This window comes from Equus asinus, chromosome 30, assembly GCF_041296235.1.
Source record: "Equus asinus isolate D_3611 breed Donkey chromosome 30, EquAss-T2T_v2, whole genome shotgun sequence".
NCBI lineage: Eukaryota > Metazoa > Chordata > Mammalia > Perissodactyla > Equidae > Equus > Equus asinus.
In genome coordinates, this window is record NC_091819.1 from 24,476,523 (window position 1) to 24,502,467 (window position 25,945).

At 37.8% G+C, this 25,945-nt stretch overlaps 1 protein-coding gene across 3 annotated transcripts in view; it reads left to right on the forward strand.

Annotated features, from left to right (window-relative positions):
- The window catches only part of SMYD3 (SET and MYND domain containing 3), a 669,850-nt gene that overhangs the window by 178,126 nt on the left and 465,779 nt on the right, over window positions 1-25,945 (forward strand). For all 3 annotated transcript variants that reach the window (XM_044762764.2, XM_044762763.1, XM_070501459.1), the window contains exons 3-5: window positions 8,344-8,451; window positions 10,012-10,069; window positions 11,902-12,038. In XM_044762764.2, coding sequence (XP_044618699.1) covers window positions 8,344-8,451; window positions 10,012-10,069; window positions 11,902-12,038 — 303 coding nt within the window. The remainder of the gene's footprint in view (window positions 1-8,343; window positions 8,452-10,011; window positions 10,070-11,901; window positions 12,039-25,945) is intronic.

The window sequence follows — 25,945 nt, forward strand, 5'->3', positions numbered from 1 at the left end:
GCTGCTACTCTCTGTTGTTGTCCTTCTACTTATCTCCTCTGCTCTTGGTTTTGTAGTCCCTTTCTTTTTTTGGATTTTTCAGGAATGAGGGTTTTCCTGAGGATTTCCTGAAGAGGAAGTTTTGTGGCAATGAACTCCCTTAATTTTTGTTTATCTGGGAAAGCTTTTATTTCTCCATCGTATTTGAAGGATATTTTCGCTGGGTAGAGAATTCTTGGCTGCAAGTTTTTGTCCTTCAGATTTTTGAATATATCATTCCACTCTCTTCTAGCCTGTAAAGTTTCTGCTGAGAAATCTGCTGATAGCCTGATGCGGGTTCCTTTGTAGGTTAATTTCTTCTGCCTGGCTGCCCTTAGTATTCTCTCCTTGTCATTGAATTTTGCTAGCTTCACTACTATATGTCTTGGGGTTGGTCTACTTGCATTGATAACATTTGGACATCTATTGGCTTCTGTCACATGAAGTTCCGTTTCTCTCCCCATGTTTGGGAAGTTCTCAGCCATTATTTCTTTGAATAGGCTTTCTGCCCCCTTCTCCCTCTCTTCTCCCTCTGGTATGCCTATAATCCTTAGGTTGCATCTCCTAATTGCATCAGATAATTCTTGGTGAGTTTCTTCATTTCGTTTTAGTCTTAGCTCTCTCTCCTCCTCTGCCTGCAGCATTTCTATATTTCTATCTTCCAAATTGCTAATTCTTTCCTCCATATTATCGGCCCTACTGTTCAGTGCGTCTAGGTTTTTCTTAATCTCCTCTATTGTGTTCTTCATTTCCAGTATTTCTGTTTGGTTCTTTATAGTATTGAACTGTTTTGTGACATAGCTCCTAAACTCGTTGAGTTGTCTATCTGAATTCTCTTTTAACTCATTAAGTTATTTAATGATGGCTGTTTTGAAGTCATCATCATTTAGGTTGTATATTTCATTGTCTTTGGGATTGTTTTCTGTGTGTTTGTCATTTTCCTTTTGTTCTGGAGATTTAATATATTTTTTCATATTGCTTGATGGTGTAGCTTTGTGCCTCTGCATAGAGATAGAGTTTAGTTACTGCTTCCACTTGTTTCTACTGGTGTGGTAGGGGGACAGCTGTTTATACTGCTCCAACCAGGAACCCTATCAGCTGTTGCTAAGTGTGCCTGGGCCCCTCCACGCAGTCACAGTGATCCTATGCGTTCCCTCTTCAGCTGTGGAGGCCGTCACAGGGGGACTTCAGGCTGCTGGTGCCTATGTTGCAGACCACCTAGACGTTGTCCCTCCTTAGGTTTTGCAGCGGTTTTATGGGCTTTCCCAGCGGCCAGGGGCAGGATCACTTATATTTGCAGCTCTGTCACTGTTGGCGCCCACAAAATCTCGCTTGTCCACTATGGGTCACAGCAGAGCTATGGGCATCTTCTGCAGTCTGTGGTTAGGTCACCTAGCTATGCTGCTTTTGTCCCAAGGTCTTCCAGCCTTGTGGTTTCTAGACGGGTGCTCTCTACTAGTGCTGTGCAGAGGCTATCACTGAGGCTTCTGTGAGACTGTAGAGTTTTCCCCCTGGGCCACAGCGCCAGGTCGCTGGAACTCCACCCAGCCTCAGTCCTCTCCCCTAGGATCTCGGGGAGCCCATTGCCCTAACTGGGGAATAGCCGGATACCTTGAGTTCAGTGGCAGCTGGTCGTCTGCTGCCCTGCCTGGGATTCTCCTCTTTGGAACCCTCCCGGCATTGTGGAGGCTGGGCGGGACCTCTCAGATAATGGCAGGCAAAGTCCCTGCCTGCCGCCGGGCCGGGACTTCAGAGTTTCTCCCCCAGGCCACGTTGCCAGCTGCTGGAGCTCCACCCAGCCCCGGACCTCTCCCAGGACATCTCCGGTTATCCCGAGCCCTTCCCGGGCTAGAGCCCGGTCAGCGGAACTTGCCAAGGCAGCTGGCGGGCTGGCGCGCTGTTTGGGAGAGCCCCCAGGCGTTGTGGAAACTGGGCGGGACCTCTCCGCTTATGGCGGGCAGGGGTTTTCCCCCCCGGCCTCTGGTGTGTAACTCTGGACCTTCCCTCTGGGCTCAGGTGTAATTGCGGGGGGCTTAGGTAGGGCTCTGTTCACCTGTTTCCACCGTCGCTCCTCTGGTCTGTGCTGCCTCCTGCCCTTGGCTTGTGGTGATGTTCTGGGGGCGTCTGCAGGGAGAAAGCTGCCCGCAGGCTCTAGGCTGTTTGTGAGTCGGGGTCGGAGGGTTTTCACCCATCTCCACCTCCTCCCGGAGGGAAGTCCGTCCGCCCTCAGATGTATAGCAGTGTGGGTCTCTCCGATGTCCTGAGATGCTATATAGATATCCTTTGTCAAGTGGTGAATGTCCAATTAGTTATAGATTCAAAGGGGGAGAGACAAAGAAGTCTGCTCACGCTGCCATCTTGGATCTTCCTCTCCAAGCCAAGATTTTTATTAATCCGTAGAAAGTATGGGATTGGAGCTCAGAAGAACGGGCCAGGCTGGAGATGAAGCTTTGGGTATTGTTGGCACACAGGCAGGCAAGTCAAGGTGGGGCAGGGGAGTACTGCCATTCAACAGGTAAAAAGAGAACCAGCAAAGGATAAACTTTTTAAAAAATGGTGAGAGAGGTGGAAGGAGAACCAGGGGCAGGTCACGCCACAGAAGCCAATTAAAAGATTCTGGAGGTTGGACAGTCTCACACCCGAGGATCTGCATGCTTGAGGTTTAAGTGGGTACTGCCCTGTGGAATGCCGGAACAGGGAAAACAAGAAGCCGGAGTCACCTACTATTACGAAAGACTTAGGCACCAAAACAACATACTTTACCAACTTCTGCTCTAAACCTGAAACCCCAAGGGCCACTGAAAGGCTGTGAAGGATGAAACACGCCCCAGGACACCAACCAGCAAGTCACATTTCTCAGAACATACCCCATTGTCAAGTGGCGCATGACTGTACTGTTAGTTTCATTCATCTTTGCCAAACTATCGGTCACTTATGTTATCTTGTTTTTGTTAAAATTTCTTTTCACTGGTGTGGTTTGTATTTGTTTTTCTCTTTTAGTATGAATTTCCTATTCTTGTCCTTTACCTTTTTTTTCTTTTGAGGTATTCATCCTTTCCTTAGTTATTTGTAAGACCTTCAATGTTGGAGACATTTAACACTGTCTGTATATGTGTTTTAGATTTTGTTTTTCTAGTTTGTCCTTTATCTTTCAAAGTTGTTTCTGGTATTAGGTTTTCTTCCCCTCATGTACAAAAGTTATTTATTTGTATACAGTTTAATATATACATCTTTTCCTTCATGGTTTCTGGGTTTTATGTCTTGTTTAGAAATGCTTTCCTCATTTCAGTATTATAAAATGTTCATTCCTAGGGAGATTGTTCCATGATTTTATAGACTAGTATTTTGTTGTTTCATCCATTTAATATATATGATAAACTCCTTTGTAATTTGGTCTGGCTCAGTGATTTTTCAACCTTATCTACACATAAAATCCTCCACAGTGATTAAAAACAATTCAGAACCTGATCCTCTCCCTTCAGTACTGTCAGAATCTCTGGGCTGGGCCCCAGGCTGTGCATCTAAAATATATATATTTATGTGTATGTGTGGTGTGTATAACTGTATAGCTGGGTTCTAGATCTGGGGTTTTCAGCTCTCTCAGACCTAACTCTAACTTTCTATGACAAATACTTTTCTTGTCTTCTCTACTCTCTTGAAATGAAATTCCATAGGTAATACAATCTACCTAGTTATATATTTTCAATATTCAATATCAATATAATGCCATTACTGGAATATAAAGGAGAAAGAAAATTAAAACAACTTAAAATAAGATGTATTTTAATATGCAAATGCTTAGGTGTGACTAGACTAGAATACATAATTAGCAAGTCATATACTTGCACCCATAAAGAGTCACTGGAGAAGGGAAGTACGAAATGCAGATCAGAAGATGTTTTATATTGGTATCTCAAATATGGTTATGCCTCGCTTAACAATGGGATAAGTTCTGAGAAATGAGTCTTTAGGTGATTTCGTTGTTGTGCGAACATCATAGTGTGTACTTACACACACCTAGATTGTATAGTCTACTGCACACCTAGGCCATATGGTACTAGTCTTATTGGATCACATTATATATGTAGTGTGTTCTTGACTGAAACATCGTTATGCTGTGCATGACTATATTACAAGTGGTATTGCCTTCAATGATATGATTTTATGAAATATATTGAATAACCTTAGCTAAAGTTTTTAAAATGCAGTCTTCCCTTGATTTACCTAGGAGATTCAGTGCTATTAAGAGTATGTAAAAAGCCAACTCTTTGTTTTTATATCTAAAAGGAGATTTAGTTCTAGGCTCAGATAATTATAAACAAGTTTGTCACCTTCATAGAATGTCTCATGGGACATTTAAAAGTCATTAGGTTTGGAAAAATTCATCACCATATGGAACTGTCCTACATAGGGTGTCTGGCATCTCTGGTTCCTGACCAGTAAGTGCCCATGTTACTCCCAAGCATTGTGACAACAGAGATACTCCCATAAATTTCCCAAAGAATCCTCAAGATGGGGATTCCCCTCATGAGAACCACTGGTTTAATTATTTTATGTTCTGAATAATTATATATACTGAAAAACACATGGCAATATATAGATTCTAAAGTTTTTTTTGAGTCATGCAGGTACTGGTACATGAAATTGAGTCATAGATGTCTTCATCTCGTGCTTTCCCATCTAAAACTGTCTCATATCTTTGTTTCTTAATGCAATACTTTAATTTCCTTTGCCTCGCATGCTAATTTGTGCTTATTGTATATCATTGTTAATTTTCAACTATGAGAACAGAAAACATTACAGCCAGTATTGTGAATAAAATCTTAATTACATCCTTTATTTGCAGTAATAGAATAAGAAAAAGTAAATGAAGAAGCTTGTCTTTGAGAATGTGCTGTTAAGGTCTAGACTGAGGTTAAAGTTTGTAGAGTGAAGATAATGCCTAATGTTCTCATATGATAGTGAGGTTTTGCTTCAAAGTCTAACGCAGTTGCTTAAAAGATTTCTTTGTTTGCCTTTTCTGTGGTATGCTTATATTAGTGAGCCTTATGGTAAGATGTGATGTGTGAAGGTAAATGATAAATCCTAACAATCTTTTCAAACATAGTTTTTAATATCATGTTAAGACATACAGTAGGCTGTAAAGTTGACATTATATTATAGATTAATTTCAGCGGCATGATTGCTTTCTATATTTATACCTAAATGATCTGATTTGGCTTTTGGATGAAAAGAATGAACATCTTTTTGCTGAAGCAAATGGGAAGATAAGTATGTTGTCCAATGTATTCATGCAAAGATCTACAAGTAGCCTTAAAAAACATATTGTCTAGTTTTTAATTACTGTTGAGAAATGAGAGCTCAATATTAGTTATATTAAAGACCTCAAGTCATTTTTGACTTTGAGAAGAATTCTCCAAAATCTGGATGTTTAATTCTATCTAACAGATCAACTGGTTTGTTACCTAGCCTCACCCTCGTAAGCTACCAGGAGGCTGAGCTGTTCAAACTGGTTTTAACATAGGAGTTATGGATGCTCTCTTGTGGCTGAGACAAGCATTGGTTAAAATCTGCTCTGAAGATGTTTTGGTCCAAATTCTGTCTCCTTTACTTTACTAGGTGCAGTCTTTTTTCAGCTGGACACTTACTCAGGCTTTGAGCAGAGCCAAAGTTGCTTTCTCAGAGACCCAGTGGCACTATGTGGTTCATTCCTGCCCACAGAGCCTGTCCATTCAGGGTATCTATCTGGCTTCTTGACTTTTAATACCAAATGAAGACTCTTCCACCAAAGTTAGAGTTCTCCCTTCAGTCAGTAATCAAAAATATCAACGCTCTAGTTTCCTGTCAGTATAAATGACTGTAAATTTGTTTACGTAACCCACTGTCATTCAAAGACCAGATAAATGAAGGAAAGTATGTAGGTATATCTGAGTCAGTATGTCCAACCTAAGTTCCCAAAGATGTCGATAACAATCATGAGAAACTCTGTTAAATAATTTATACAAGTTCCTTTAATGCAGAGCTTTTTATAACTTTTCATAACCTAAAATATTTCAAATCTCTAAGCAAGATCTACATTAGGTAGTGTTTTTCAAACTTATTTGACAATGGAACCATATTTGTTTTAGGCATCTTATACATGTTGGTAATTGCTAATTGCAAGTCCGAGACTGGCCCCTTGAACAATAGAAACATTTTCTTTCACTGTGTTGTATTTTAATATTATGCCTTTTAGTGAGTACTGACTTTACAAGTAACTATGAAAAGCCATGATAGTTGTAAACTGTTGTTGAAAACATTGTCCAGTATGTTGATTAGTATTCTTGGAATAAATTCCTCCTGTGAGTTAATACTTAGTAAAGTGATGTGTTTTCTTTCATATGAGAATTATGTAAGTGATTATGCTTCCTTTTTTGCCTTGCCTATAAGGCAACTCAAATAAATGTAATGCACAAATGTGGTAATTCTTTAGCTCTCATGTTTAGCATACTAAGAATTTTTACTCTCTCCTTTTGTATTTCTGTAGCTGAGATCCCAGCTCTTGAGCATTACTTTCTTCATCTCTAATATAAGGATAATAGCTACCATTCAGATTACTATAAAAATCAGATGAAATGTCCTCTGTTGATTGCTTAGCCATATGACTGACACACTGTAGGATGTTAAGTAACTGGTAGAGGACTTTTTTTCCCCATAATTATGACATTTTCTCTTTTTAATTTTACAATTTTATTTCATACATATCTTTACTTTGAAGCAATTCAGTCTTGTGTAGAAGTGAATAGAGTATAAATATTAAAAAAAATTACAAACATCATGTTAAGAGCATTGCCATAGTGGAAAAGAAGGAATGAAGTGAAGCAGCCGTCAGTAAAGTTAATGAAAGAAGTGATGTACCCCTTGTAAACAGTATCTTCAAGATTTGGGTTACTTAAAAATAGCTGCAGACAGGCCAAGCTGTCACCCAACAGCTCGCCACAGGCAATCTTTTTGAGCAAACTTGAATCTGAGTCGCAGAAGCTACAGCTCTTTTGAATTTTTTTTTTTCCGAGGAAGATTAGCCCTGAGCTAACTGCTGCCAATCCTCCTCTTTTTTTCTGAGGAAGACTGGCCCTGAGCTAATATCCGTCCCCATCTTCCTCTGTTTTCTATGTGGGCCACCTCCCAGAGCATGGCTTGCCACGCGTTGCCATGTCTGCACCTGGGATCCGAACTGGCGAACCCCAGGCTGCTGAAGCGGAACGTGCACACTTAACCGCTGCGCCACTGGGCGGTCCCCTCTTTTGAAACTTTTGATTGTGCTGTAAGTAGAAAAGAGAGAGCGCCTCCTAGGGGGATTGTATAGGCCCAGAAGTTGGGTAGCAGGTTTACAATTTCTGAAATAAGACGTGTAGGAGCATCAGGTTTTTCAGTGATGGAACTTCCAGCTCTCAGCTGGAATAGAACATATTAGCTACTCACCAGGGCTAAGTATTAGATACTCTGGAGTTTATTTCTGTATAGAAGTCCCATGTAAAGGAAGCCATGGCATATCCAACACCCAAGACGCAGGGAGAGAATGTCCTTTCCTTTTGTTCTCCTATCCCTACTGTTATAAGATTGGTGACAGGCTCACTGGTCTCTTCAGCCACATCAGCACATGGCTAGGATCATGGGTTAAGTGACTGTGTAATTTATCATCTAAACCAACACTTTTAATAGGGGCACTATTAATAATTAAGCCAGGACAACAGGTATAAACCAAGACAGTCCTGGGCAAACTGGACATTTGATCATTGTAGCTAATAACCTATTTCTGTGTTGTCTTCAAAAACAAAAAGATTTTATATTTTTTGGTATGTTAGCCCTCCTGATATTTCTGTACTCGTTACAGCAGCACAGAAATTCAGAAGGCTGTCCGCCCTGTTTTGATTTTTCCGAATCATGTGTTTTACTTTCTAATTTGGAAATTTTCCTTTTGTGTTCAAAATCACTGTCTATTATTGAATTCTATTTAATCAGCTAAAGGGCTATGTTATAAATTGTTAACTAAGCCCCAGTGATCCTTTCATTGGACTCCACGAGCCAGGTAATAACCAGAGGGCAAATTAAAGGACAAAGGTAACGTTGAAGCTCTTAATGTCCATGGCTGGTAATTGCATACTTGGAAAAGACTGTCTCCTTGATCATTAACAGTATTAGAATATTGCTTTCATGTTCTATTTTGCAGTTATATTTAGCCTGTTGAAATTAAATTAATGGTGATGACTCTCAATGTTCAAAACCAGTTTAAATGGAAGTTAAATTTTTATGTCTCATATGCCCTCCTCACTTTTGTCTGTACAGAAAAAAGCTTGGCAGGACCACAAGCGGGAATGCAAATGCCTTAAAAGCTGCAAACCCAGATATCCTCCAGACTCTGTGCGACTTCTTGGCAGAGTTGTTTTCAAACTTGTGAGTATAAAACTTGTGAAACATGCTTGGGGTTTTAATTTTTAAACAACTCCTATTTAAGGCTGAATTTAAACCCATGTTAAAGTAGAAGGTGGATTATTTCAGGGAGTATCTTAAGACAAAAACTTGCTCTTTTCCTATTAATCCCAGCATCAGTGGCAGCGATGAAGTGCATGGCCCCTCTCTGAAGGCCTATGATCTCCTGGAAATAGAGACAGAAGGTCCTATATTTGGGGCAGGAGATGTTAGTAATATCTATTATGTTGCCTTTATTACTCTTCTACTGTGAATTAATGCACAGGGCAAGAATATAATTTTTTCAGTTGCCTCTTCAAGTGAGAAATTTTAATTAGATGATAATTAATCTTACATGGAAGAGTGCTTATATATTTTTTTAATAGCCAAGATTCATTGAAATTATTTCTTCAGTCCCTTTTCCTACTCTAATGGATTCTGTGAAATTCTCCTCTGTTGACGCTTTCTAGATTTTTTTGCCAAGCTTTAGCATGAATTATCTTTTTCTCCAACAATTTCAGGCTCCATCTCCATTCTATCTGTTGTTTATTGACTTTTTTTGGCTATAAAGTTTTATAATAAAGGGCTTTAATAATGTGAAAGTATGATTACACACCTAAAACTAATACAATGTTATAAGTCAATTATATCTCAATTAAAAAACTGGATTTGGAATACCAAATGGGCATTGTCTTTGGACTGAGTATATAACATCTGTCACATCTACTTACTATTATTTTCAGATGTATATGTTGTGGTCAACCAAAAAATAAAAATTTATTTCAAAGCATTTATAAATTTAGATCAACTTTGTCCTTATGCATTTCCTTAATCACTGGATAATAAAAGTATAGTTGCCATTGTATTTGAGTCTGAGCATTTTTTTACCTTTTTAATATTGAAAAGAAAGAGATCCACTGTTAGAGCAGAGATGAGTTGCTTCAGAATCACCTGAGGTAGTAGTTCTCAGTCTGCATCCCTGACCTGCCAAATCAAAATCTAGCACAAAGCAGTTAGAATAAGAGCTGCCTCCTATTGCACACTGACTGTGTCCAGCGCCTATGCTGATTGCCTTACATGATATGCCTCATTACTTCCCCACAACCACCCCCAGTGAGCCGGGTGCTGTTATTACTCCTAAGTTTCAGGTAAGGAAATTGACTCCTCAGGGTCAAGGCACTCACTCAGTATTGCACAGTTTGTCATAAATTCCTATTTTTATTCTTCCATTTCTGCTTCTCTGTAATAATTAGTAGTAAAATTCTTACAATCATTACAAGTTTGTGGGTAGAGATGGGGGAAGAATTTGAAAATTTTTTGTAAAAGAGTTTTATATTTGGGAATTAAACTGGTGGGTTAAGTCACAACTTAGATTTTACTTTAAAATTGTTACCGATTAAATAATTCAACTCTAAGAAAATGTTGAAGAGAGGGAATATATAGAAAATTGTCTTTTTAAGAAACTTTCATTTAAATATCTAAAGATTCATTTATATATTGGAATACTTGAAATTGTTTTTGCTGTTCTCCCCCTTTACTTCATAGATGGAAGAAACACCCTCCGAATCGGAGAAGCTTTACTCATTTTATGATCTGGAGTCAAGTAAGTGATTGATTATCAGCATCTTAGAAAATTCCTCTCACTTATTTGCTGAGCTAGTGAATTGCTTTATTTTTAACTTTGCTTTTCTGTCTCTTTATTATGTGAGGCAAATCTAACAAAACTTTTCATGTTTTTAAATACAACTGGCACATTAGCTTATTTAATTTATTCCAGGGTAGTTTTGGCCATATAAGAGTTTGTAAAGTACCATAAAGGTGTCCAAGGTAGGCAGGGAGGGGACTGTAGCCTTTAGTCCAGTAGACAGAATAGTTTTTCTTCTTTTCTCCCTGTCTTCCTCCCTTCCTCCCACTTTTGATTTCTTTTTGATGTCAGGGAACAGTGATGTGAACGGGGATTCCCGGGAACATTTAGGTTCACTGGTCCTTTAGATAATAAGGAAAGCAGAAGGTACATATGACTTATGCTCTCTGACAGCATTGAGTGGTGTTCTTCTGAACCACCATGGTGGTGGCCAAGCTACTTGGGAACACTGAAAGGCTTTCTAAAAAGTGTGAAGTAAATGTAGGGTTTATTTATTGGCACAGATCCTCTTCATTGTTGCAAATTACTTCAACCCCAAAGTCACCAGAGCTTATAGAGCAAATTTCTTACACAGTTTAATATTTCTGGATGGTGACAAATCAGAAGATGATCTGCTACAGATTTATGGTTATTGAATCCTAAGTGCCAAAGTTAATTATTATTTAAGAAATCGTTGGTTAATTGTTCTGTTGAACAGGTAATTTAAAGACAATATGTAGACCTGATATGAGCAACAGAGTTACGCTATAGCTCAACTTGATGTATCTTTTCAAGTTTTAATAGAGGACTAATTAGTCATTTTTTCTTCTTATATTGCTGCTAGGTAATTAATATCTCTTGTAGTGTGTTTTACTATTACCATTGGCCCTGCTTAGTGGCTGTGTCATACATGCTGCCTTAAATGAAGTGCTCTCAAACATTAATTGAATTGTGCACTCTTAGCCTTAACACCCTTTTGTGGTATAAATTAAAGTGAGTTTTTAAAGGAGTGATATTGGCTTTGAAACCTTCTCCTGTTTGGGCTGAAGCAGCACCATATCTTGGTTAGTCAACCTGGAAATGTCTTGAGGTTGACATTTCTTTGGTTGATCCATATTTCTTTTCAATGTATAGCCATGTGCTGCATAATGACATTTCCGTCGATGATGGACCGCATATAAGTTGGTGGGCCCATAAGATTGGTATCATATAGTCTAGGTGTATAGTAAGCTATACCATCTAGGTTTGTGTAAGTGCACTCTATGATGTTTGTACAACAACGAAATCACCTAACAACACATTTCTCAGAATGTGGGGCCATCATTAAGCAACGCATGACTCTACTTTCTTATGACGGATTCTGCGTATTTGAACTTTGGTTGAACTTTTTAGTTCTTGATTTCTGTTTTTTGCCTTTGAGATGATGCCATTTATCAGTTAGTCATGACCTAGTTGTAAATTGTGTCACAGAAAAGTCTGCTTAAATTCACTGACTAAATAAGAATTTATGATGATTTGAGCATATGTACAGGATGATGTAGACAATCTGGTAACACACATCTTTACTGATTTTGGTTATAATTCTTTTTCATCTGTATATTTATTTTGTTTTGATAGGTGTCTGATCTTATATTGTATATGAAGTTTGTCAGAATTTAACTGATAACGTATGTGTCATGATTTGTATGCTCTCTGTCAGAATGGAATCTAGAGCAGGAAACATCTGGGTTAGCAGCTACCATTGAACACCTGAGAATTATCCATTAAAAATTCACTGTGTGATTGTGCTATTTATTTTCTCTTTTAAAAAGATATTAACAAACTGACTGAAGATAAGAAAGAGGGCCTTAGGCAACTTGCAATGACATTTCAACATTTCATGAGAGAAGAAATACAGGATGCTTCTCAGCTGCCACCTTCCTTTGACGTTTTTGAAGCCTTTGCAAAAGTAAGTGTTAACTTTGGTATCTTTGCTAATGCCATAAATCAACCTTTTACTCTTTATTTTGTTGTGGTTCCATGAAAATCCAGGACCTTTCATGCCTTATATCACTCCCCTACTTTCATGAGTAGAGAATGAGAGAATGTATTGCTTGTATTGAAAAGGGTATTACTTTTTTTGTTTTATCAGTATTGTTATTAATGACCCTACCATATTCATTGTCAGCTCTCAAAGCATACTCTTAAAAGAAAGAGTGTGCTTTTTTTTCTCAAAAGGAAGTAACATCTACCATTACTTCTTACTAATGGATTTAAGTTTGCCATTGTATTTTCTTAGTTTTGTGGTGGTTGTTTGAGCAACAGAGCCTGTTTCTGAAGTGGAAAATTTATTGGAAGCTTATTCTTGATTAAGTGAATTCTAAATAATATGAAAACATAACCATTTCTGATTTAAAAATATTTGCCTAAGGGACCAGCCCTGTGGCATAGTGGTTAAGTTTGGCGCACTTTGCTTCAGTGGCCCGGGTTTGTGGTTTTGGATCCCAGGCACAGACCTATACCACTCATCAGCCATGCTGTGGAATAAAGTGGAGGAAGTGGCACAGATGTTAACTCAGGGCTAATCTTGCTCAGCAAAAACAAATAATTGCCTAAAAATCTGTTTGAATGTTTCAGGTTACTAAAATCCTTGATTAGGGATAGAAAATAGGTTAATTTAAGTTTTCGTTGTAGTCTCTTGATAGTGGTTACCTGAAGTGCTCTTTTTAGAAATGATTTTGAGGGTATTTGGGCCCATGGAGAAGGAATGCACTGATTGATTCTTGATATCTACCCTGGGATGGGGACAAAGGATCAGATATGCTCTCTGTTACTGCTGTGTGTTTACTGTCCTTGCTTTCTCATATTGTGTTTGGGTTTGTTTAAATATTGATCACATTTTAATAAAAAGTTGTGTTTTACATTTGAGGGTGGTTTTGCTATTTATTTTATACAATTTGTAAGTGCACATCTAATGACATGTTTATCCCATGAATATTTTTAAGGTTTTGTATTCTGCCTATTTTCTAAGAATTTAAATGTGATTGCTACAGATTTATTCTTGTTTTTCCCAAATGTATTTTTATTATTTAGGGTATGTTTTTATGATTTTCTGATAATATTATCTTAGTAGTAAATTCTGGTTTCTCTATAATTTAAAATTGATTTAAAAATAGAATGGTTATTTATAATGCATCTGAGAAGTTTCTCATGTATATTTCATATGCTTCTGAGTTTTGTAACCTATAGGAGTACTGTGTGTGCAATGCACACTGGCTCTTGTGATGTTCAACATACAAAGTGACACCAAGTGAAAGATAAAAATACACCTCATGATGACTGTAACTTCATTCCTAATGTTTCCTGTTATTGGAAAATGTTCAAGTGGTAATTTTTAGTGTTATTAGAATTCGTGAAAAATGTTTGAAAATATTTTCCATTGCTCTATGTAACATGTGAGTTACTGTCTTATGTGTTATTTCTCTTGTTCCTTTTAAAATAATTCTAATCTCATGTATCTTACAATGAAATTCTCTTCATATTGTATATGGGGAAAATTCTGTTCTTATGATTAAGGAGATAAATTTTTTTTTTCCTTTGAGGAAGATTAGCCCTGAGCTAACTACTGCCAGTCTTCCTCTTTTTGCCGAGGAAGACTGGCCCTGAGCTAACATCCATGCCCATCTTCCTCTATTTTACGTGTGGGACGCCTACCACAGCATGGCTTTTACCAAGCGGTGCCATGTGCACACCCAGGATCTGAACCAGCCAACCCTGGGCCATCGAGAAGTGGAACGTGCGAACTTAACTGCTGCGCCACCAGGCTGGCCCCTAAGCAGATAAATTTTTAATAATATGCTATTCTTCTCCCCATGTACTTGTGTTTGTTATTGCTACAAAAGTATAACATGTACATCTTTGAGATTTTTGGGAGATTTGGACTCAGATGTGTGGTTTCTGCCTTAAAATGTAGGTTAATAATCAGAGGAAAGCGACATTAACCTATGGCCCCTGTACTTCTTTGTAAAAAGTTTTGTTAATATTTTATAAATTGTGGTTACTTTTCTGCTTATGAATGTCTTCTTAAAAGAGATCACTCTCCTCCTCCTCCTTTTTTTGAAGAGTAGAATAGTCTTAAATTAAGTTAATTGATGTCCTGCAAACCTCAGGATGAGCCACTGAGCTTATAACATTGGAAGCATGTGATGATGCAGATCATGACAAATGCTTTGGAAGTGGGTGGAGAACACTGGGCAGAGAATTTTATCCCTAGCTACTGCCCCTCTCCCTGTCTTACTGGCCTAGAATTAAGCAAAGAGTAGTTCTGGCCAGCAAAGACACTGCAGAGTGTCTTGCCGGCCGTTACTGCTTCTATATGTACAAACTGTCAGGAGTAGCTCCATGTTGACCTGCTTTCTCAACCTAATGAACTAACTTCTGATTTTATGCTTTGAAGAAGGCTGGCTTTACCTGGCTTCAATAAAGAACACCTTGTTTTATGTTTTGCTTTTAGTCCTGGTCGTTTATATTCATTCAGGTTCTATGCAGGTATTAGACACGTTAAGCCACGTTTTAGTTCATCTCATTGTTATTGAAGGCATACGAAATTCTGAGAGCTTTTCTTAATTTTTTTTGTATCTTAATTTTTTCGACTTTTTGATTATGGACTTTTTCAAACATACACAAAAGTAGAGAGACGAGTATAATGAACCCTCATGTTTCCATCACCTTGTTTCACTAATTTTCAAGCTTGTTTTATATCTGATATTTTTGATACTTAGATTTCTCACAGATGTTCTTTTCTTTTATTTGGATTTCCAAACACTCCTTAGAATTAGTCTTTTCTTATCAAGGCTCTTGGCCTCCTGAGAGGTGTTCATTAGTGAATTCACGTGTTAAGCAGACTTTGGGTTCTTTTAGACCTACTATGTGCAAAGCACTCTTGATCCAAGGTTATAGAAATATGTGACTAATTCTAAATCTGAAAATTATCTACCAAAGCAAACTGCAGCAGGTCGAAAGTTTTACTAGGGGATGTGCATATATTTATCAAACTTGCACTTGCCTGGAAAGGAAAGGGGTCAGTGGAGGATGAGAAGGTTCTTAATCCTGAGAGCATGTTTCTTTCCCTGCCGAGCTGATGGCTTTTTCTAATAGAAGACCACATCAGCTCCTCGAAAGCTGGCGGTTTATATTTGAACACTCTGGAGTTTTCTGTTGAAAAACTGTGTGTCTCTTCTGTTGGATGAGATTTTCAGCGCAGATTGTGTTTCTGCTGCTTAAGACTTGGGTTTACTTGGGAAATGTTCTCTCCTGTACCTCCAAAGACATTATTATGTAGTGTTTTATTCCTTTTAAATTTTTTATTTTAGTTCATAATAGTTTACATCATTGTGAAATTTCAGTTGTACATTATTTCTGTCTGTCACCACGTAGGTGCTCCCCTTCACCCCCTGTGCCCACTCCCCACCCCTCTTCCCCTGGTAACCACTGAACTCTTTTCCTTTGTCCATGTGCTAGTTTATGTTCCACATGTGAGTGAAATCATCTGATATTTGTCTTACTCAGTCTGGCTTATTTCGCTAAGCATAATTCCCTCCAGGTCTTTCCATGTTGTTGGAAATGGGATGAATTTGTCTTTCTTTCTGGCTTAATAATATTCCATTGTGTGTGTGTGTGTGTGTGTATATATGTCTTGCATCTTCTTTATCCAATCATCAGTTGATGGGCAGATGGGTTGCTTCCATGTCTTGGCTATTGTGAATAGTGCTGCGACTAACACAGCAGTGCATATGTTACTTTGGATTGTTGATTTCAAGTTGTTTGGGTAGAAACCCAGTAATGGGATAGCTGGGTCATATGGTAGTTCTATTTTTGGATTTTGAGGAATCTCCCTACTGTCTTCCATAGTGGCTGTACCAGTTTACCTTCCCACCAGCAGTGGATGAGGGTTCCCTTCTCTCCACACCCTCTCCAACATTTGTTATTTTTAGTCTTAGTGATTATAGCCATTTTAACAGGCATAAGGTGGTATCTTAGTGTAGTTTTGGTTTGCATTTCCCTGATGATTAGTGATGTTGAACATCTTTTCATGTGTTTATTGGCCATCTGTATATCTTGTTTGGAAAAAATGTCTGTTCATCTCCTCTGCCCATGTTTTGATCGGGCTATTTGTCTTTTTGTTGTTCAGTTGTGTGAGTTCCTTATATATTATGGAGATTAACCTCTTATCGGATATATGATTTGCAAAAATTTTCTCCCAATTGTTAGGTTGTCTTTTGGTTTTGATCCTAGTTTCTTTTGCCTTGCAGAAGCTCTTTAGTCTGATGAACTCTCGCTTGTTTATTTTTTCTTTTGTTTCCCTTGTCTGAGAAGACATGGTATGTAGTTGTTTTTTCATTCATATTTCCAAGTGTTCCTCTTTTTCTCCACTTTCTTAGCACCAGGATTAGTCTCCCAGTCCCTACTCCCACATAAACACACACACACACTCACACACACGAATAGTAATTGGCAATTGAAGTTTAGATTGTAGGAGTTTGAAGCATAAATATATTCTGTCCATCTGTGAATTTTTTGCCTGGCTGTAAAAATTAAGTAGCATGAGATGTAGGAAGCAGAAACTTTTCTAGAGGGAGGGTATCAAGGAGAACTTTACATAGGAAGCAGAAATTAATGGCATGAATTTCAGAAGAGAGGATAGTGTTGGAAAGAGTTACAGACAATGGTCTAGAAATGCTGGTGGGGAGTGAGGGGATGCTGACTCCCCTAACCCCCTGAGCTGAGAACAATGTATTGACCTCCTCTGGCGAAGAGTTGAAAAAGCAGTTGTTACCTGTACAATACATGTTTCAGTTATATTTAGTGATTACAATAAGAGATTGAATAAAACCTTGATGCTTAAAAATCTTTTTTGCATTAGATGTTAATAGAAAATTAGTGAGGGTCATGGTACCTCCAGAATTTCTACAGAGGAGCGCTGCAGAGTGATGATCTGGTTGGATGGAAAGGCTGGTGTGATTTGCTTGAAGCTTTATTTGCGTAGCAGTTTATTTATTTATTTTTTTATAACTTAGATTGTATGTTACTTGGGATGAACTGAATGGAAATAAAGCATAGGATGTGAGGAAAGTGGTGGTTGCCACTGCCAATAGCAAAGGTGGCCAAAGAGTGGCAGATGTGCTGGAGATATTTGTTAGAACACAGGAGATGTGATTATTTATATGTTCACAAAAAGGGAGGCCAAATTCATCTCTGCTGGCTCTTTTTCAGTATGTCTCCATCTCGACAAGCCCCTCCTCCTTCCTACCCCCTACTTTTTAAATTTCCACTTCTATTTTCAAGCAAGATTTCTGTTTAGGTTTCAAAATGGATTATCTTGACACGACAACTGCTATGGTTCAGTCTACTGATGGAGTTCTAAACATTTGCCACAAATGTAGAAAATGTATATACACATAATACTAAATAAAACTTTCAAAGGTGAGAAAATTACAGTTAGAGGACACATTTAAATGGGAAGCTGAATAGTATGATGGTTTAGTCGCTTTCTCAGGCAAGTAAATGAAATTCTCTCAACCTCAGTTTCCTCATCTGTAAATGGGAATAATAATAATAATAATATCTGCTTCACAGATAAAGTGAGGACTAACTCTAAAGTACTTAGAGAGTCTGACACATAATATTAATTTCTAGTACTGCTGCCCCCACCTCCCAGCTTTCTTTGTTCAACTATAAAACGTCCGGGTTTTATGCTTCCCTGTGCTGTCACAGAGCCAGGAGTGCAATCTGCCTGCGGCTGATTGTAATCAGAGTCTCAGGTGTCTGCTCACAGTTGTGCCCAGTGATGCTTGTCTCTTGAGATCCTGAGAATTACCTATCTGATTGAGAAGAAATTTTGCAAAGAGGACATAGTACCTTTCCCCTAGTAACTGGCTTGAGTTCAGCCCATAGCCATTTCAGCCCATAGAAATCATTTACTATTTCCTGTGTTCCTAACAACTCCCTGATTTCAGAATAGTTCCTTGGGATTTCACATAGGAAATGTAAAAGTAAGCTTCCTATGATGAATGAAATGTTTCTCACACATGCATCTTAAAAGGAAGAAATTAAATTCTAAGAGTTCTTGAGTTGTCATGTTATAATTCACAGAAATGACATGAAATATATAGTATTTCTCTATTCTGTCCCTTGAAGCTTACATTGATAATTATTGTTCTTAATAGCCTGAACTTAAGGTCAACAGACCTGGTTTTCAGCTTCTTTTCTATGCATAGAATAGATTTTTTAGAGGTTATTGTACAGAGTTCTGGAAGAATATACTTAATTGGTTTTTCTGGACTTAAAACTTCCTTTTCTAAACATGCATTTGACAGACTGATTAGAATGTGATAAAATCTGAACAATAAATAGAAAATGGACTAGTTGCATAAGCTGTTTCAAAAACAGACATTTAATTGGAAGCAACAAGAATAAAAGGCACCTTCTTGACCACAAAACATGTCATCGTTAGTGTTTTTGGTGCCCTGCAAAGTACATTTTAACTTTATAGTATTGTACAGCTGCTACAGAATTTTTTGATTGGAAATGCCAGTCGGCTTGAGAAAATGTTCCCCCTCTTTTTCTTTCAAACAAAATAATAATTCTCCTGGTAGCATGTCATTTTTATTCTTTAGGGCACATATGTGACCTCCAGAGCTTGCCTTTCCGAACTCTGATTTTTAATGTTATTAGCTGGTTTTACAATATACACTGTGGTTGTATAGATTTGAAAGTGAGGATTTTAGGAGGCATTTTTTGTGCTATGATAGTTGAATTTTACATTCAATTTCATTCTGAGTAAATTCTTTTTAACTAGGGAAGAATTCTTTTTTATTGGAGAATGGGTTAAAACAAGAATCTTGCTAATTCATAATATGAAAAGAAGTAGTAATTTAATATTTTTGATTCGGTTGTGTTAGAAATAAGACAGAAGAAAACAATAGTGATATTAATATTCAAGATTACGTACTTGCCTTTGGATGGTGTGTGCTGTTAAGACTTAGTGTTAATAAATAATCAATAATCTATGTGATATTCTGCCATAAGCTCATAATTTTAGTAAAGTGTATAAATCAACATGGAGGAAAAATGACTAAATAGCCCTTTTTTGGGGTCCTTTTTATTCGCTGAAGAATGGTGTACCTCCGTAAAAAGCAAGAATGAAGTTATTCATGATATATTCAGGTTTTAATCTTAAATTTTCGGTTCTATTAACCCTCTCATTCTGGTAGTGCTGGTGCTTTATTACGACAGTGTTGCTGGTAGGCTAATCTGTGGGACAAATATTACCTCTGTGGTTATGAAAGGTCAGGAATGTGTGTGTGTTTGCCACTTGAAGGTTTCAAGTTCGTATAGCACGAAATTTTAGAGCCTTTTTGTTGATCAGTGCAGTTGGGTTTTACGACTGTAGCACGCAATAAAGTAGTGAGAAAGCAATCTTTTGAATTAATAAAGTGATGAATTATCTAATTACAAAGTTGGTGTGAAATGGCAGTATGATAACTTTGACTGCATTACTAAATGATCCCAGTAACTGATCAGATGTGCCTGGGTTCCATTAAGGAAAAATATGCCATTAAATATTTAACACTAAAAGCGAGCAGACACACCAGGATTGCTAACCTCCAATCACCAGGGTGCGTGAATCTATACATTTGGAGGTAGCTGCTAGATGAGACATCTCTCTTGCCTGCTCAGAACAGCTGCTAGAAGACTTAGTTATTGGGATTATACCTCTCTTTTGGTTTTAAGTAGAGCAAACAGACAAGACACTTCGCTGCATGCAGATCCTGGCGTTCTAAGTATGAAATGCTGCTGCATTTATGATTTATATTTTTCTTTATTACAACAGATTGATACTCTGAGTAGATTCAAGCCACAATTATTTTCAGAAATGTTCTTCCAAGTAAAGTGATATTTGTAGGACACTTGAGCTTTCAAAACAAAACAAGTCATTTGTTTTTAATGATGATATTTATCATATTCTTCATTTTTATCCATTCAGTTAATATTTCTCTTCATTTATGTGTAAATAACCTATGATGAGTTGGTGTATGTTTATCATAGTTAAAGACCAGATGCCAGCTAACTTCTGAAGTTGGGAAGCATAATTAGTAAATTCTTAATCAGCATTTTTATTTATACCTGTGTTGGTCAATGTTAATTACTTATGTAGGGCTAATGCTTTGATTAAAACTATTGATGGATAAATGTATTTGCCACAACTCGTTTCCTTAACTATTTGAGTTTATTACTTGTCACTGATAGGTAGAAGTAGTATTTTTTAGGTTTCAGTATGTCATTGTGAAATCGGGAGAGGTTAGTTTCATTGCTTTGGCCTTCTATTTACTGGCAAAAATCTCTACTAGAGTCCTGCCGCTCCCTCCTGGAGTGCTGCCCCTCCCTCCTGGAGTGTGGCTGTCTTAGAGCAGGGATTGTGTTTTCTTGATTTTGAATCCCTGGCAATTTTCATATGCATTAGGTGTTTAATTGTTGGCTGAATGAGAGAATGCAGGAAAACTGTCCCTTTTCTGTTTTATGGAGTACACTTTGTTAAATATATTTAGAAATTATTACTGTAAATATATAAGATTAGGTAAAAGGAAGTCTTTATCATGGTAAAATTCAAGACGTCCAGTAAGTTAGTTGATAGCTCAGAACCACTGAGGCCGCCATTATCATAAATTTTTTGGGAAATGATAAATCATTATATTAGTCATTCCAGAGTTCAGCAAATCTTTTCTGTAGAAACCTACATAGTAAATATTTTAGGCTTTGTAGGCCAGGAGGCAAAAGTGAATTATTACTGTGTCATGACGGTTTGCAGTGCATGATGAAAGGGGGCTTATGGTCTCTGTGACAACTCCTTAACTCTGCCATCATGACTGAAGGCTTCTATGGATAATACATAAGTGAACAGGCATGGCTGTGTTCCAATAAAACTTTGTTTATGGACACGGAACATTGGTTTTCATATAATTTTCACTTATCCCCAAATAATTCTTTTTTTATTTTTCCCCAACTATTTAAAATGTAAGAAAACATTCTTAGCTTGCAGGCTTCGCAAAAACAGGTGGTGGGTCAGATTTGGCCCTAGGCCATTGTTTGCCAACCCTTAAGTTATTCTTTGTAAGTCAGAAAATTTTTTTGTGCACAGTAGGGAATAGAATATGCTATCAGAAAATTCTCTGAGTAAAATAAGAAGGATAGGAAATATTTTGTTTACTCCCTTCTAACAAGCCATTAGTTCTACAGTTTTACATTGCCAGTCACATTTGTCAGCACAGTATGTATAGAGTTATTATTTGAGTTTATTACTTTTTTGACTTCAAGAAAATTTAATTCAATAACTTAAAAAATGTTTTAATTCAGTAATATAGTGTGTGAGATGTAGTGTTTCACTAAAGGCTGGGAAGAAATAAAATTGTTAAATAGAAAAAAGTGTACTTAATTAACGTCATATAGTACTTAAACTATCATTCTTAGTTTTTTGTTTTTGTTTTTTTAACTACAGGTGTTATATTTTGTTATTTTGCCTTGATATGAAATGTAAAGATACAGTTTTCTAGTAGAATTATTTTTGGCTTATAACTCAGGTTTAGAAAGTTTTTGTTTGATTCTTCAGATATTTTTCTTAGATTGTGGATATTTCCCTCATGCTTTATATTGTAGTTTGACTATTTCTGTTATAAATGAGAAGGACCTCTCGGGAGAAAAAAAATATGTTTTAGGGGTTCAATTTCAATACTAATGAAAAATTTTGATAAACTCCTTGGTTAAATTTTATAACAGGCAGAAACAGTGATAATTTGGTGGAAGAAATTAGATATTGCTATTTGATGTGGAAAATAAGGTGTCTTGGTATATTATAAAGGGAAGCGGGTGAATTTGGGGATAACTTCTCTAAGCCAGATAAAAAAATGTATCCTGATTAAGAGAGAAAATAGCCTCACTACTGTCTGCAAGGGCTAATTATCATTAAAATTTTTATTTTCAGTACCTAGTGTCACATGTTTAAAGAGACTTGTTCAGGTAAGTGTTCATTTATAAAGTGTGAGGAAGGAAGGATGGAAAGCCCTGTCATTTGAGGCAAGCTGACTTTGGCTCAGTATCTGAAAGAGTTTCATCGTTAGAGGATCCAATGACATACCAAGCTGCCCTGGCGCAGATTGGGGCTTCCTGTCCCTGGAACAGTTTCATTCAGGATTAGAATCACGAGGTAGGAGGCATTATCTCTGTGGGTATGAGGTAGGGCTAGATGATATATAAAGTGCTCTTTCACTTTGTGGTATTCATGGTGCATCATGGAAGGATACAGTGTATCTTTCCCCATACTCTCTATCTAAGTCCTGCTTATGCTTAAAGTTTCAGCTTAAATCTGGTGAAATCACTCCCCTCCCCCCGACCCCAGGCTAGGATCGATCTTTCCCTGTTGTAAAATGAGTACTGTTTTTTTTTAAGCCAACCATTTGGCAACTGTGAAATTCTCTATTTGTATTAGTTACATGTCTTTATTACTGTGTTCCCACTTAGATTATAAACTTTGTGACAACAGGAGTCATGTTACCTGATTCCTTTCTTAAGCATAGTAGAACCATACAATTTTAGGGCTGAGAAGATCACAGAAACTATCCAGTTTCATAGCCTCCCCACTCCTTCTCCTTTTCCTCTTTCCCATGATGCATCAGAGAAGGTTAGGTTAAGTAGTCACCTAGTGACAGGACAAATGCTAAAATTTAGGTCTTATGAGCTCAGTCCAGTGCCCTTTCTGCTAGTTGATGCCCAAGTGCTCAAGAACTAGCTTCTGAATAGAAGCAAAAATGTGATAGACACGACAGAATGTAACATTACAAACAACTTTTCAGCAGTATCTTTTTTCCAGCTTTGAGATGTAATTGACATGTAACATTGTGTAACTTTAAGGTATACAATCTGTTGCTTTGATACACTGATATATGGTAAAATGATCTCTGACTGTAGGGTTAGCTAACACCTTCCTCACCTCACATAATTACCATTTCTTTTTGGTGGTGAGGACATTAAAGATCTATTCCCTTAGCAACTTTCAAGTATATAATACAGTGTTATTAGCTATGATCACCACGATGCCCAATAGATGTCCAAAATAGGTGGATGTACCCTTTGACCAACATCTTCCCGTTTCCCCCATGCCTCTCTATTCCTTACATTGAAGGTTATCTGTATACAGCTGGAAAATTAAAAATAAATTACACCATGGGATTACTTTCACAGCATTTGAAACTAGATTAGATTGTCTCTATAATGATGAGTTTCAGTCTCAGAGATTCTAGGGGCTGGCCCAGTGGCACAGTGGTTAAGTTTACACATTCTGCTTTGGTGGCCTGGGGTCTGCCAGTTCAGATCCCGGGTGCGGACGTAGCACTGCTTGGCAAGCCATGCTGTGGTAGGCGTCCTACATATAAAGTAGAGGAAGATGGGCACGGATGTTAGCTCAGGGCCAGTCTTCCTCAGCAAAAAGAGGAAGATTGGCAGCAGATGTTAGCTCAGGGCTAATCTTCCTCAAAAAAAAAAAAAAAAAGGATTCTATATGGCTGTGTTTGAATGCTTGTGGCTTTCCAAACCAGCTGGATACCCTTCCTTCAGATAACACAGTTATCAACAGAACTGCTGTATTGTATACCTGACAGTATGTGGATGTGTCTTGTATTCCTCATTTTTTGTCGCAGACTCAACCAGGAAGCCAATGGATATTAGACACTGGTCTTTGTCGTACAGCAGTAGGACAGGAGACAATTGAGAGATTCATTGCAAGTTTCCCAGAGCTGCACTAACCCCAATCTTATTTTTTATTTTGACTTTTTTTGCTTTACATAGTACTTTAAGCAATATAATCGCATTTATCCCCTACAACAGCCCTCTGAGTTATTATTGTTGTTATTCCTTTTGCAGATGAGGAAATGCTTAAGGTCACACTGCTTTTAAATAAAGGAGCCAGAGCTTTTAACTTAGCTCTCTTGCTTTTGGGTTTTCCCCATCTACCATCCTGCATTCTGTATTATGTTAGTTCTGTGTTAGAGCTCTCATTATGAACGATTATAAGCCTTAGGAGCAAAATACCGAGTAGGAGAAATGAGAATATTTGATAAGATTTCTATCACTAATACTAAAGTATTGCTATAGGCAAGCTTTAAATTATTTAATTAGGATTCCTGCTATTTTCATACATGCATCATGTCTTACATACCTTTCTCCCTCATATATTCAAAGGTAAATAAGTACTGGTAGGGTGGGTGGGAGGAGGGTGGGTTTTTCATATCAAATGTTTCTGAACTGATGCTGCCACAACTTTATGTGAAAATAAAGATGATTAACATGGAATTTACATAAAGTTAAGCTAGGTTTTGAAATCTGGATTCCACAACCTTGAAGTACTGAATATTAAAACATTAATTATTCAGGAGCCTTCAGCTTGGGTCTGTGTTAGTTTTCAAGCCATTATTGGATATGTTTTGTTCTTATGATTCTGTAAATATTTGCATTTACAGATTAAAACATTTTATAATGCAAAGGAATATATATGCAATGAAGAAGAAAATCCTCTTTGGCCGTATTGGCACCTTTCTCTTTTAGGGGTATTTATTTGACCCTAAAATTTGTACCTGACATGAATGGTATAGGCAAATGATTTAGAAATATTATTTTTAAACAAATACCTGTCGAATTAAAAAAAAACAAAACATTGTAACTACGTATGACCATACTTGACAACTGTGGGCCCTTTTCAGGTTTTAATTAACACTGGGTTTTAGTTTTGAAGCTTTTAGGAAAAATTTATCAAAGCATTGTTTATACAGAGCTGTTTCATAAACATCAGCTGAATTAGGATCAGGATTGAAAATACCCTTTACAGCACTTTCTTTCCTACCATCCTTCCCCACACATTTTGTTGAAATGGCAGAGACAAATCAGCATCTGAGGAGGTTCATGTGACTTGCTGGTGGGTGTCCTGGGGCGTGTTTCATCCTTCACAGCCTTTCAGCGGCCCTTGGGGTTTCAGGTTTAGAGCAGAAGTTGGTAAAGTATGGTGTTTTGGTGCCTCATAAGTCTTTCGTAATAGTAGGTGACTCCGGCTTCTTGTTTTCCCTGTTCCGGCATTCCACAGGGCAGTACCCACTTAAACCTCAAGCATGCAGATCCTCGGGTGTGAGACTGTCCAACCTCTAGAATCTTTTAATTGGCTTCTGTGGCGTGACCTGCCCCTGGTTCTCCTTCCACCTCTCTCACCATTTTTTAAAAAGTCATCCTTTGCTGGTTCTCTTTTTACCTGTTGAATGGCAGTACTCCCCTGCCCCACCTTGACTTGCCTGCCTGTGTGCCAAGAACACCCAAAGCTTCACCTCCAGCCTGGCCCGTTCTTCTGAGCTCCAATCCCATACTTTCTACGGATTAATAAAAATCTTGGCTTGGCACAGTGGGTTTTGACTTCAGATTCATCATGAACATACTTAAACCTCTCTCTCTTCCTCAGCAGGACGAGCTGCTGCTCCAGCTCTTCTGTCTTTTCTCTCGGCATCTCAGTCTCCTGGGTCAGCCGTGCCAGAGACCTCGGGGCTGCTTCTGCTTCTTCCCTCTCTCTCTCCTTCCTTCGACATGCCCTGCTCGTGCTGCTTTTGAAAGGATCTCTTAACTTTGTCCTTCTCTCCTTAGACTTTTTGCCGCTGACGTCATTCAGGCCTTTTTATCTTGCTTAAGGGGCCCTAACTAATCTCTCTGCCTCTCACTCTTTCCCTGGATCTCAACCCATTTTTAGAGACTGCCACTAGAGAGACATTTTTGTAAAAACCTGATCCCCAG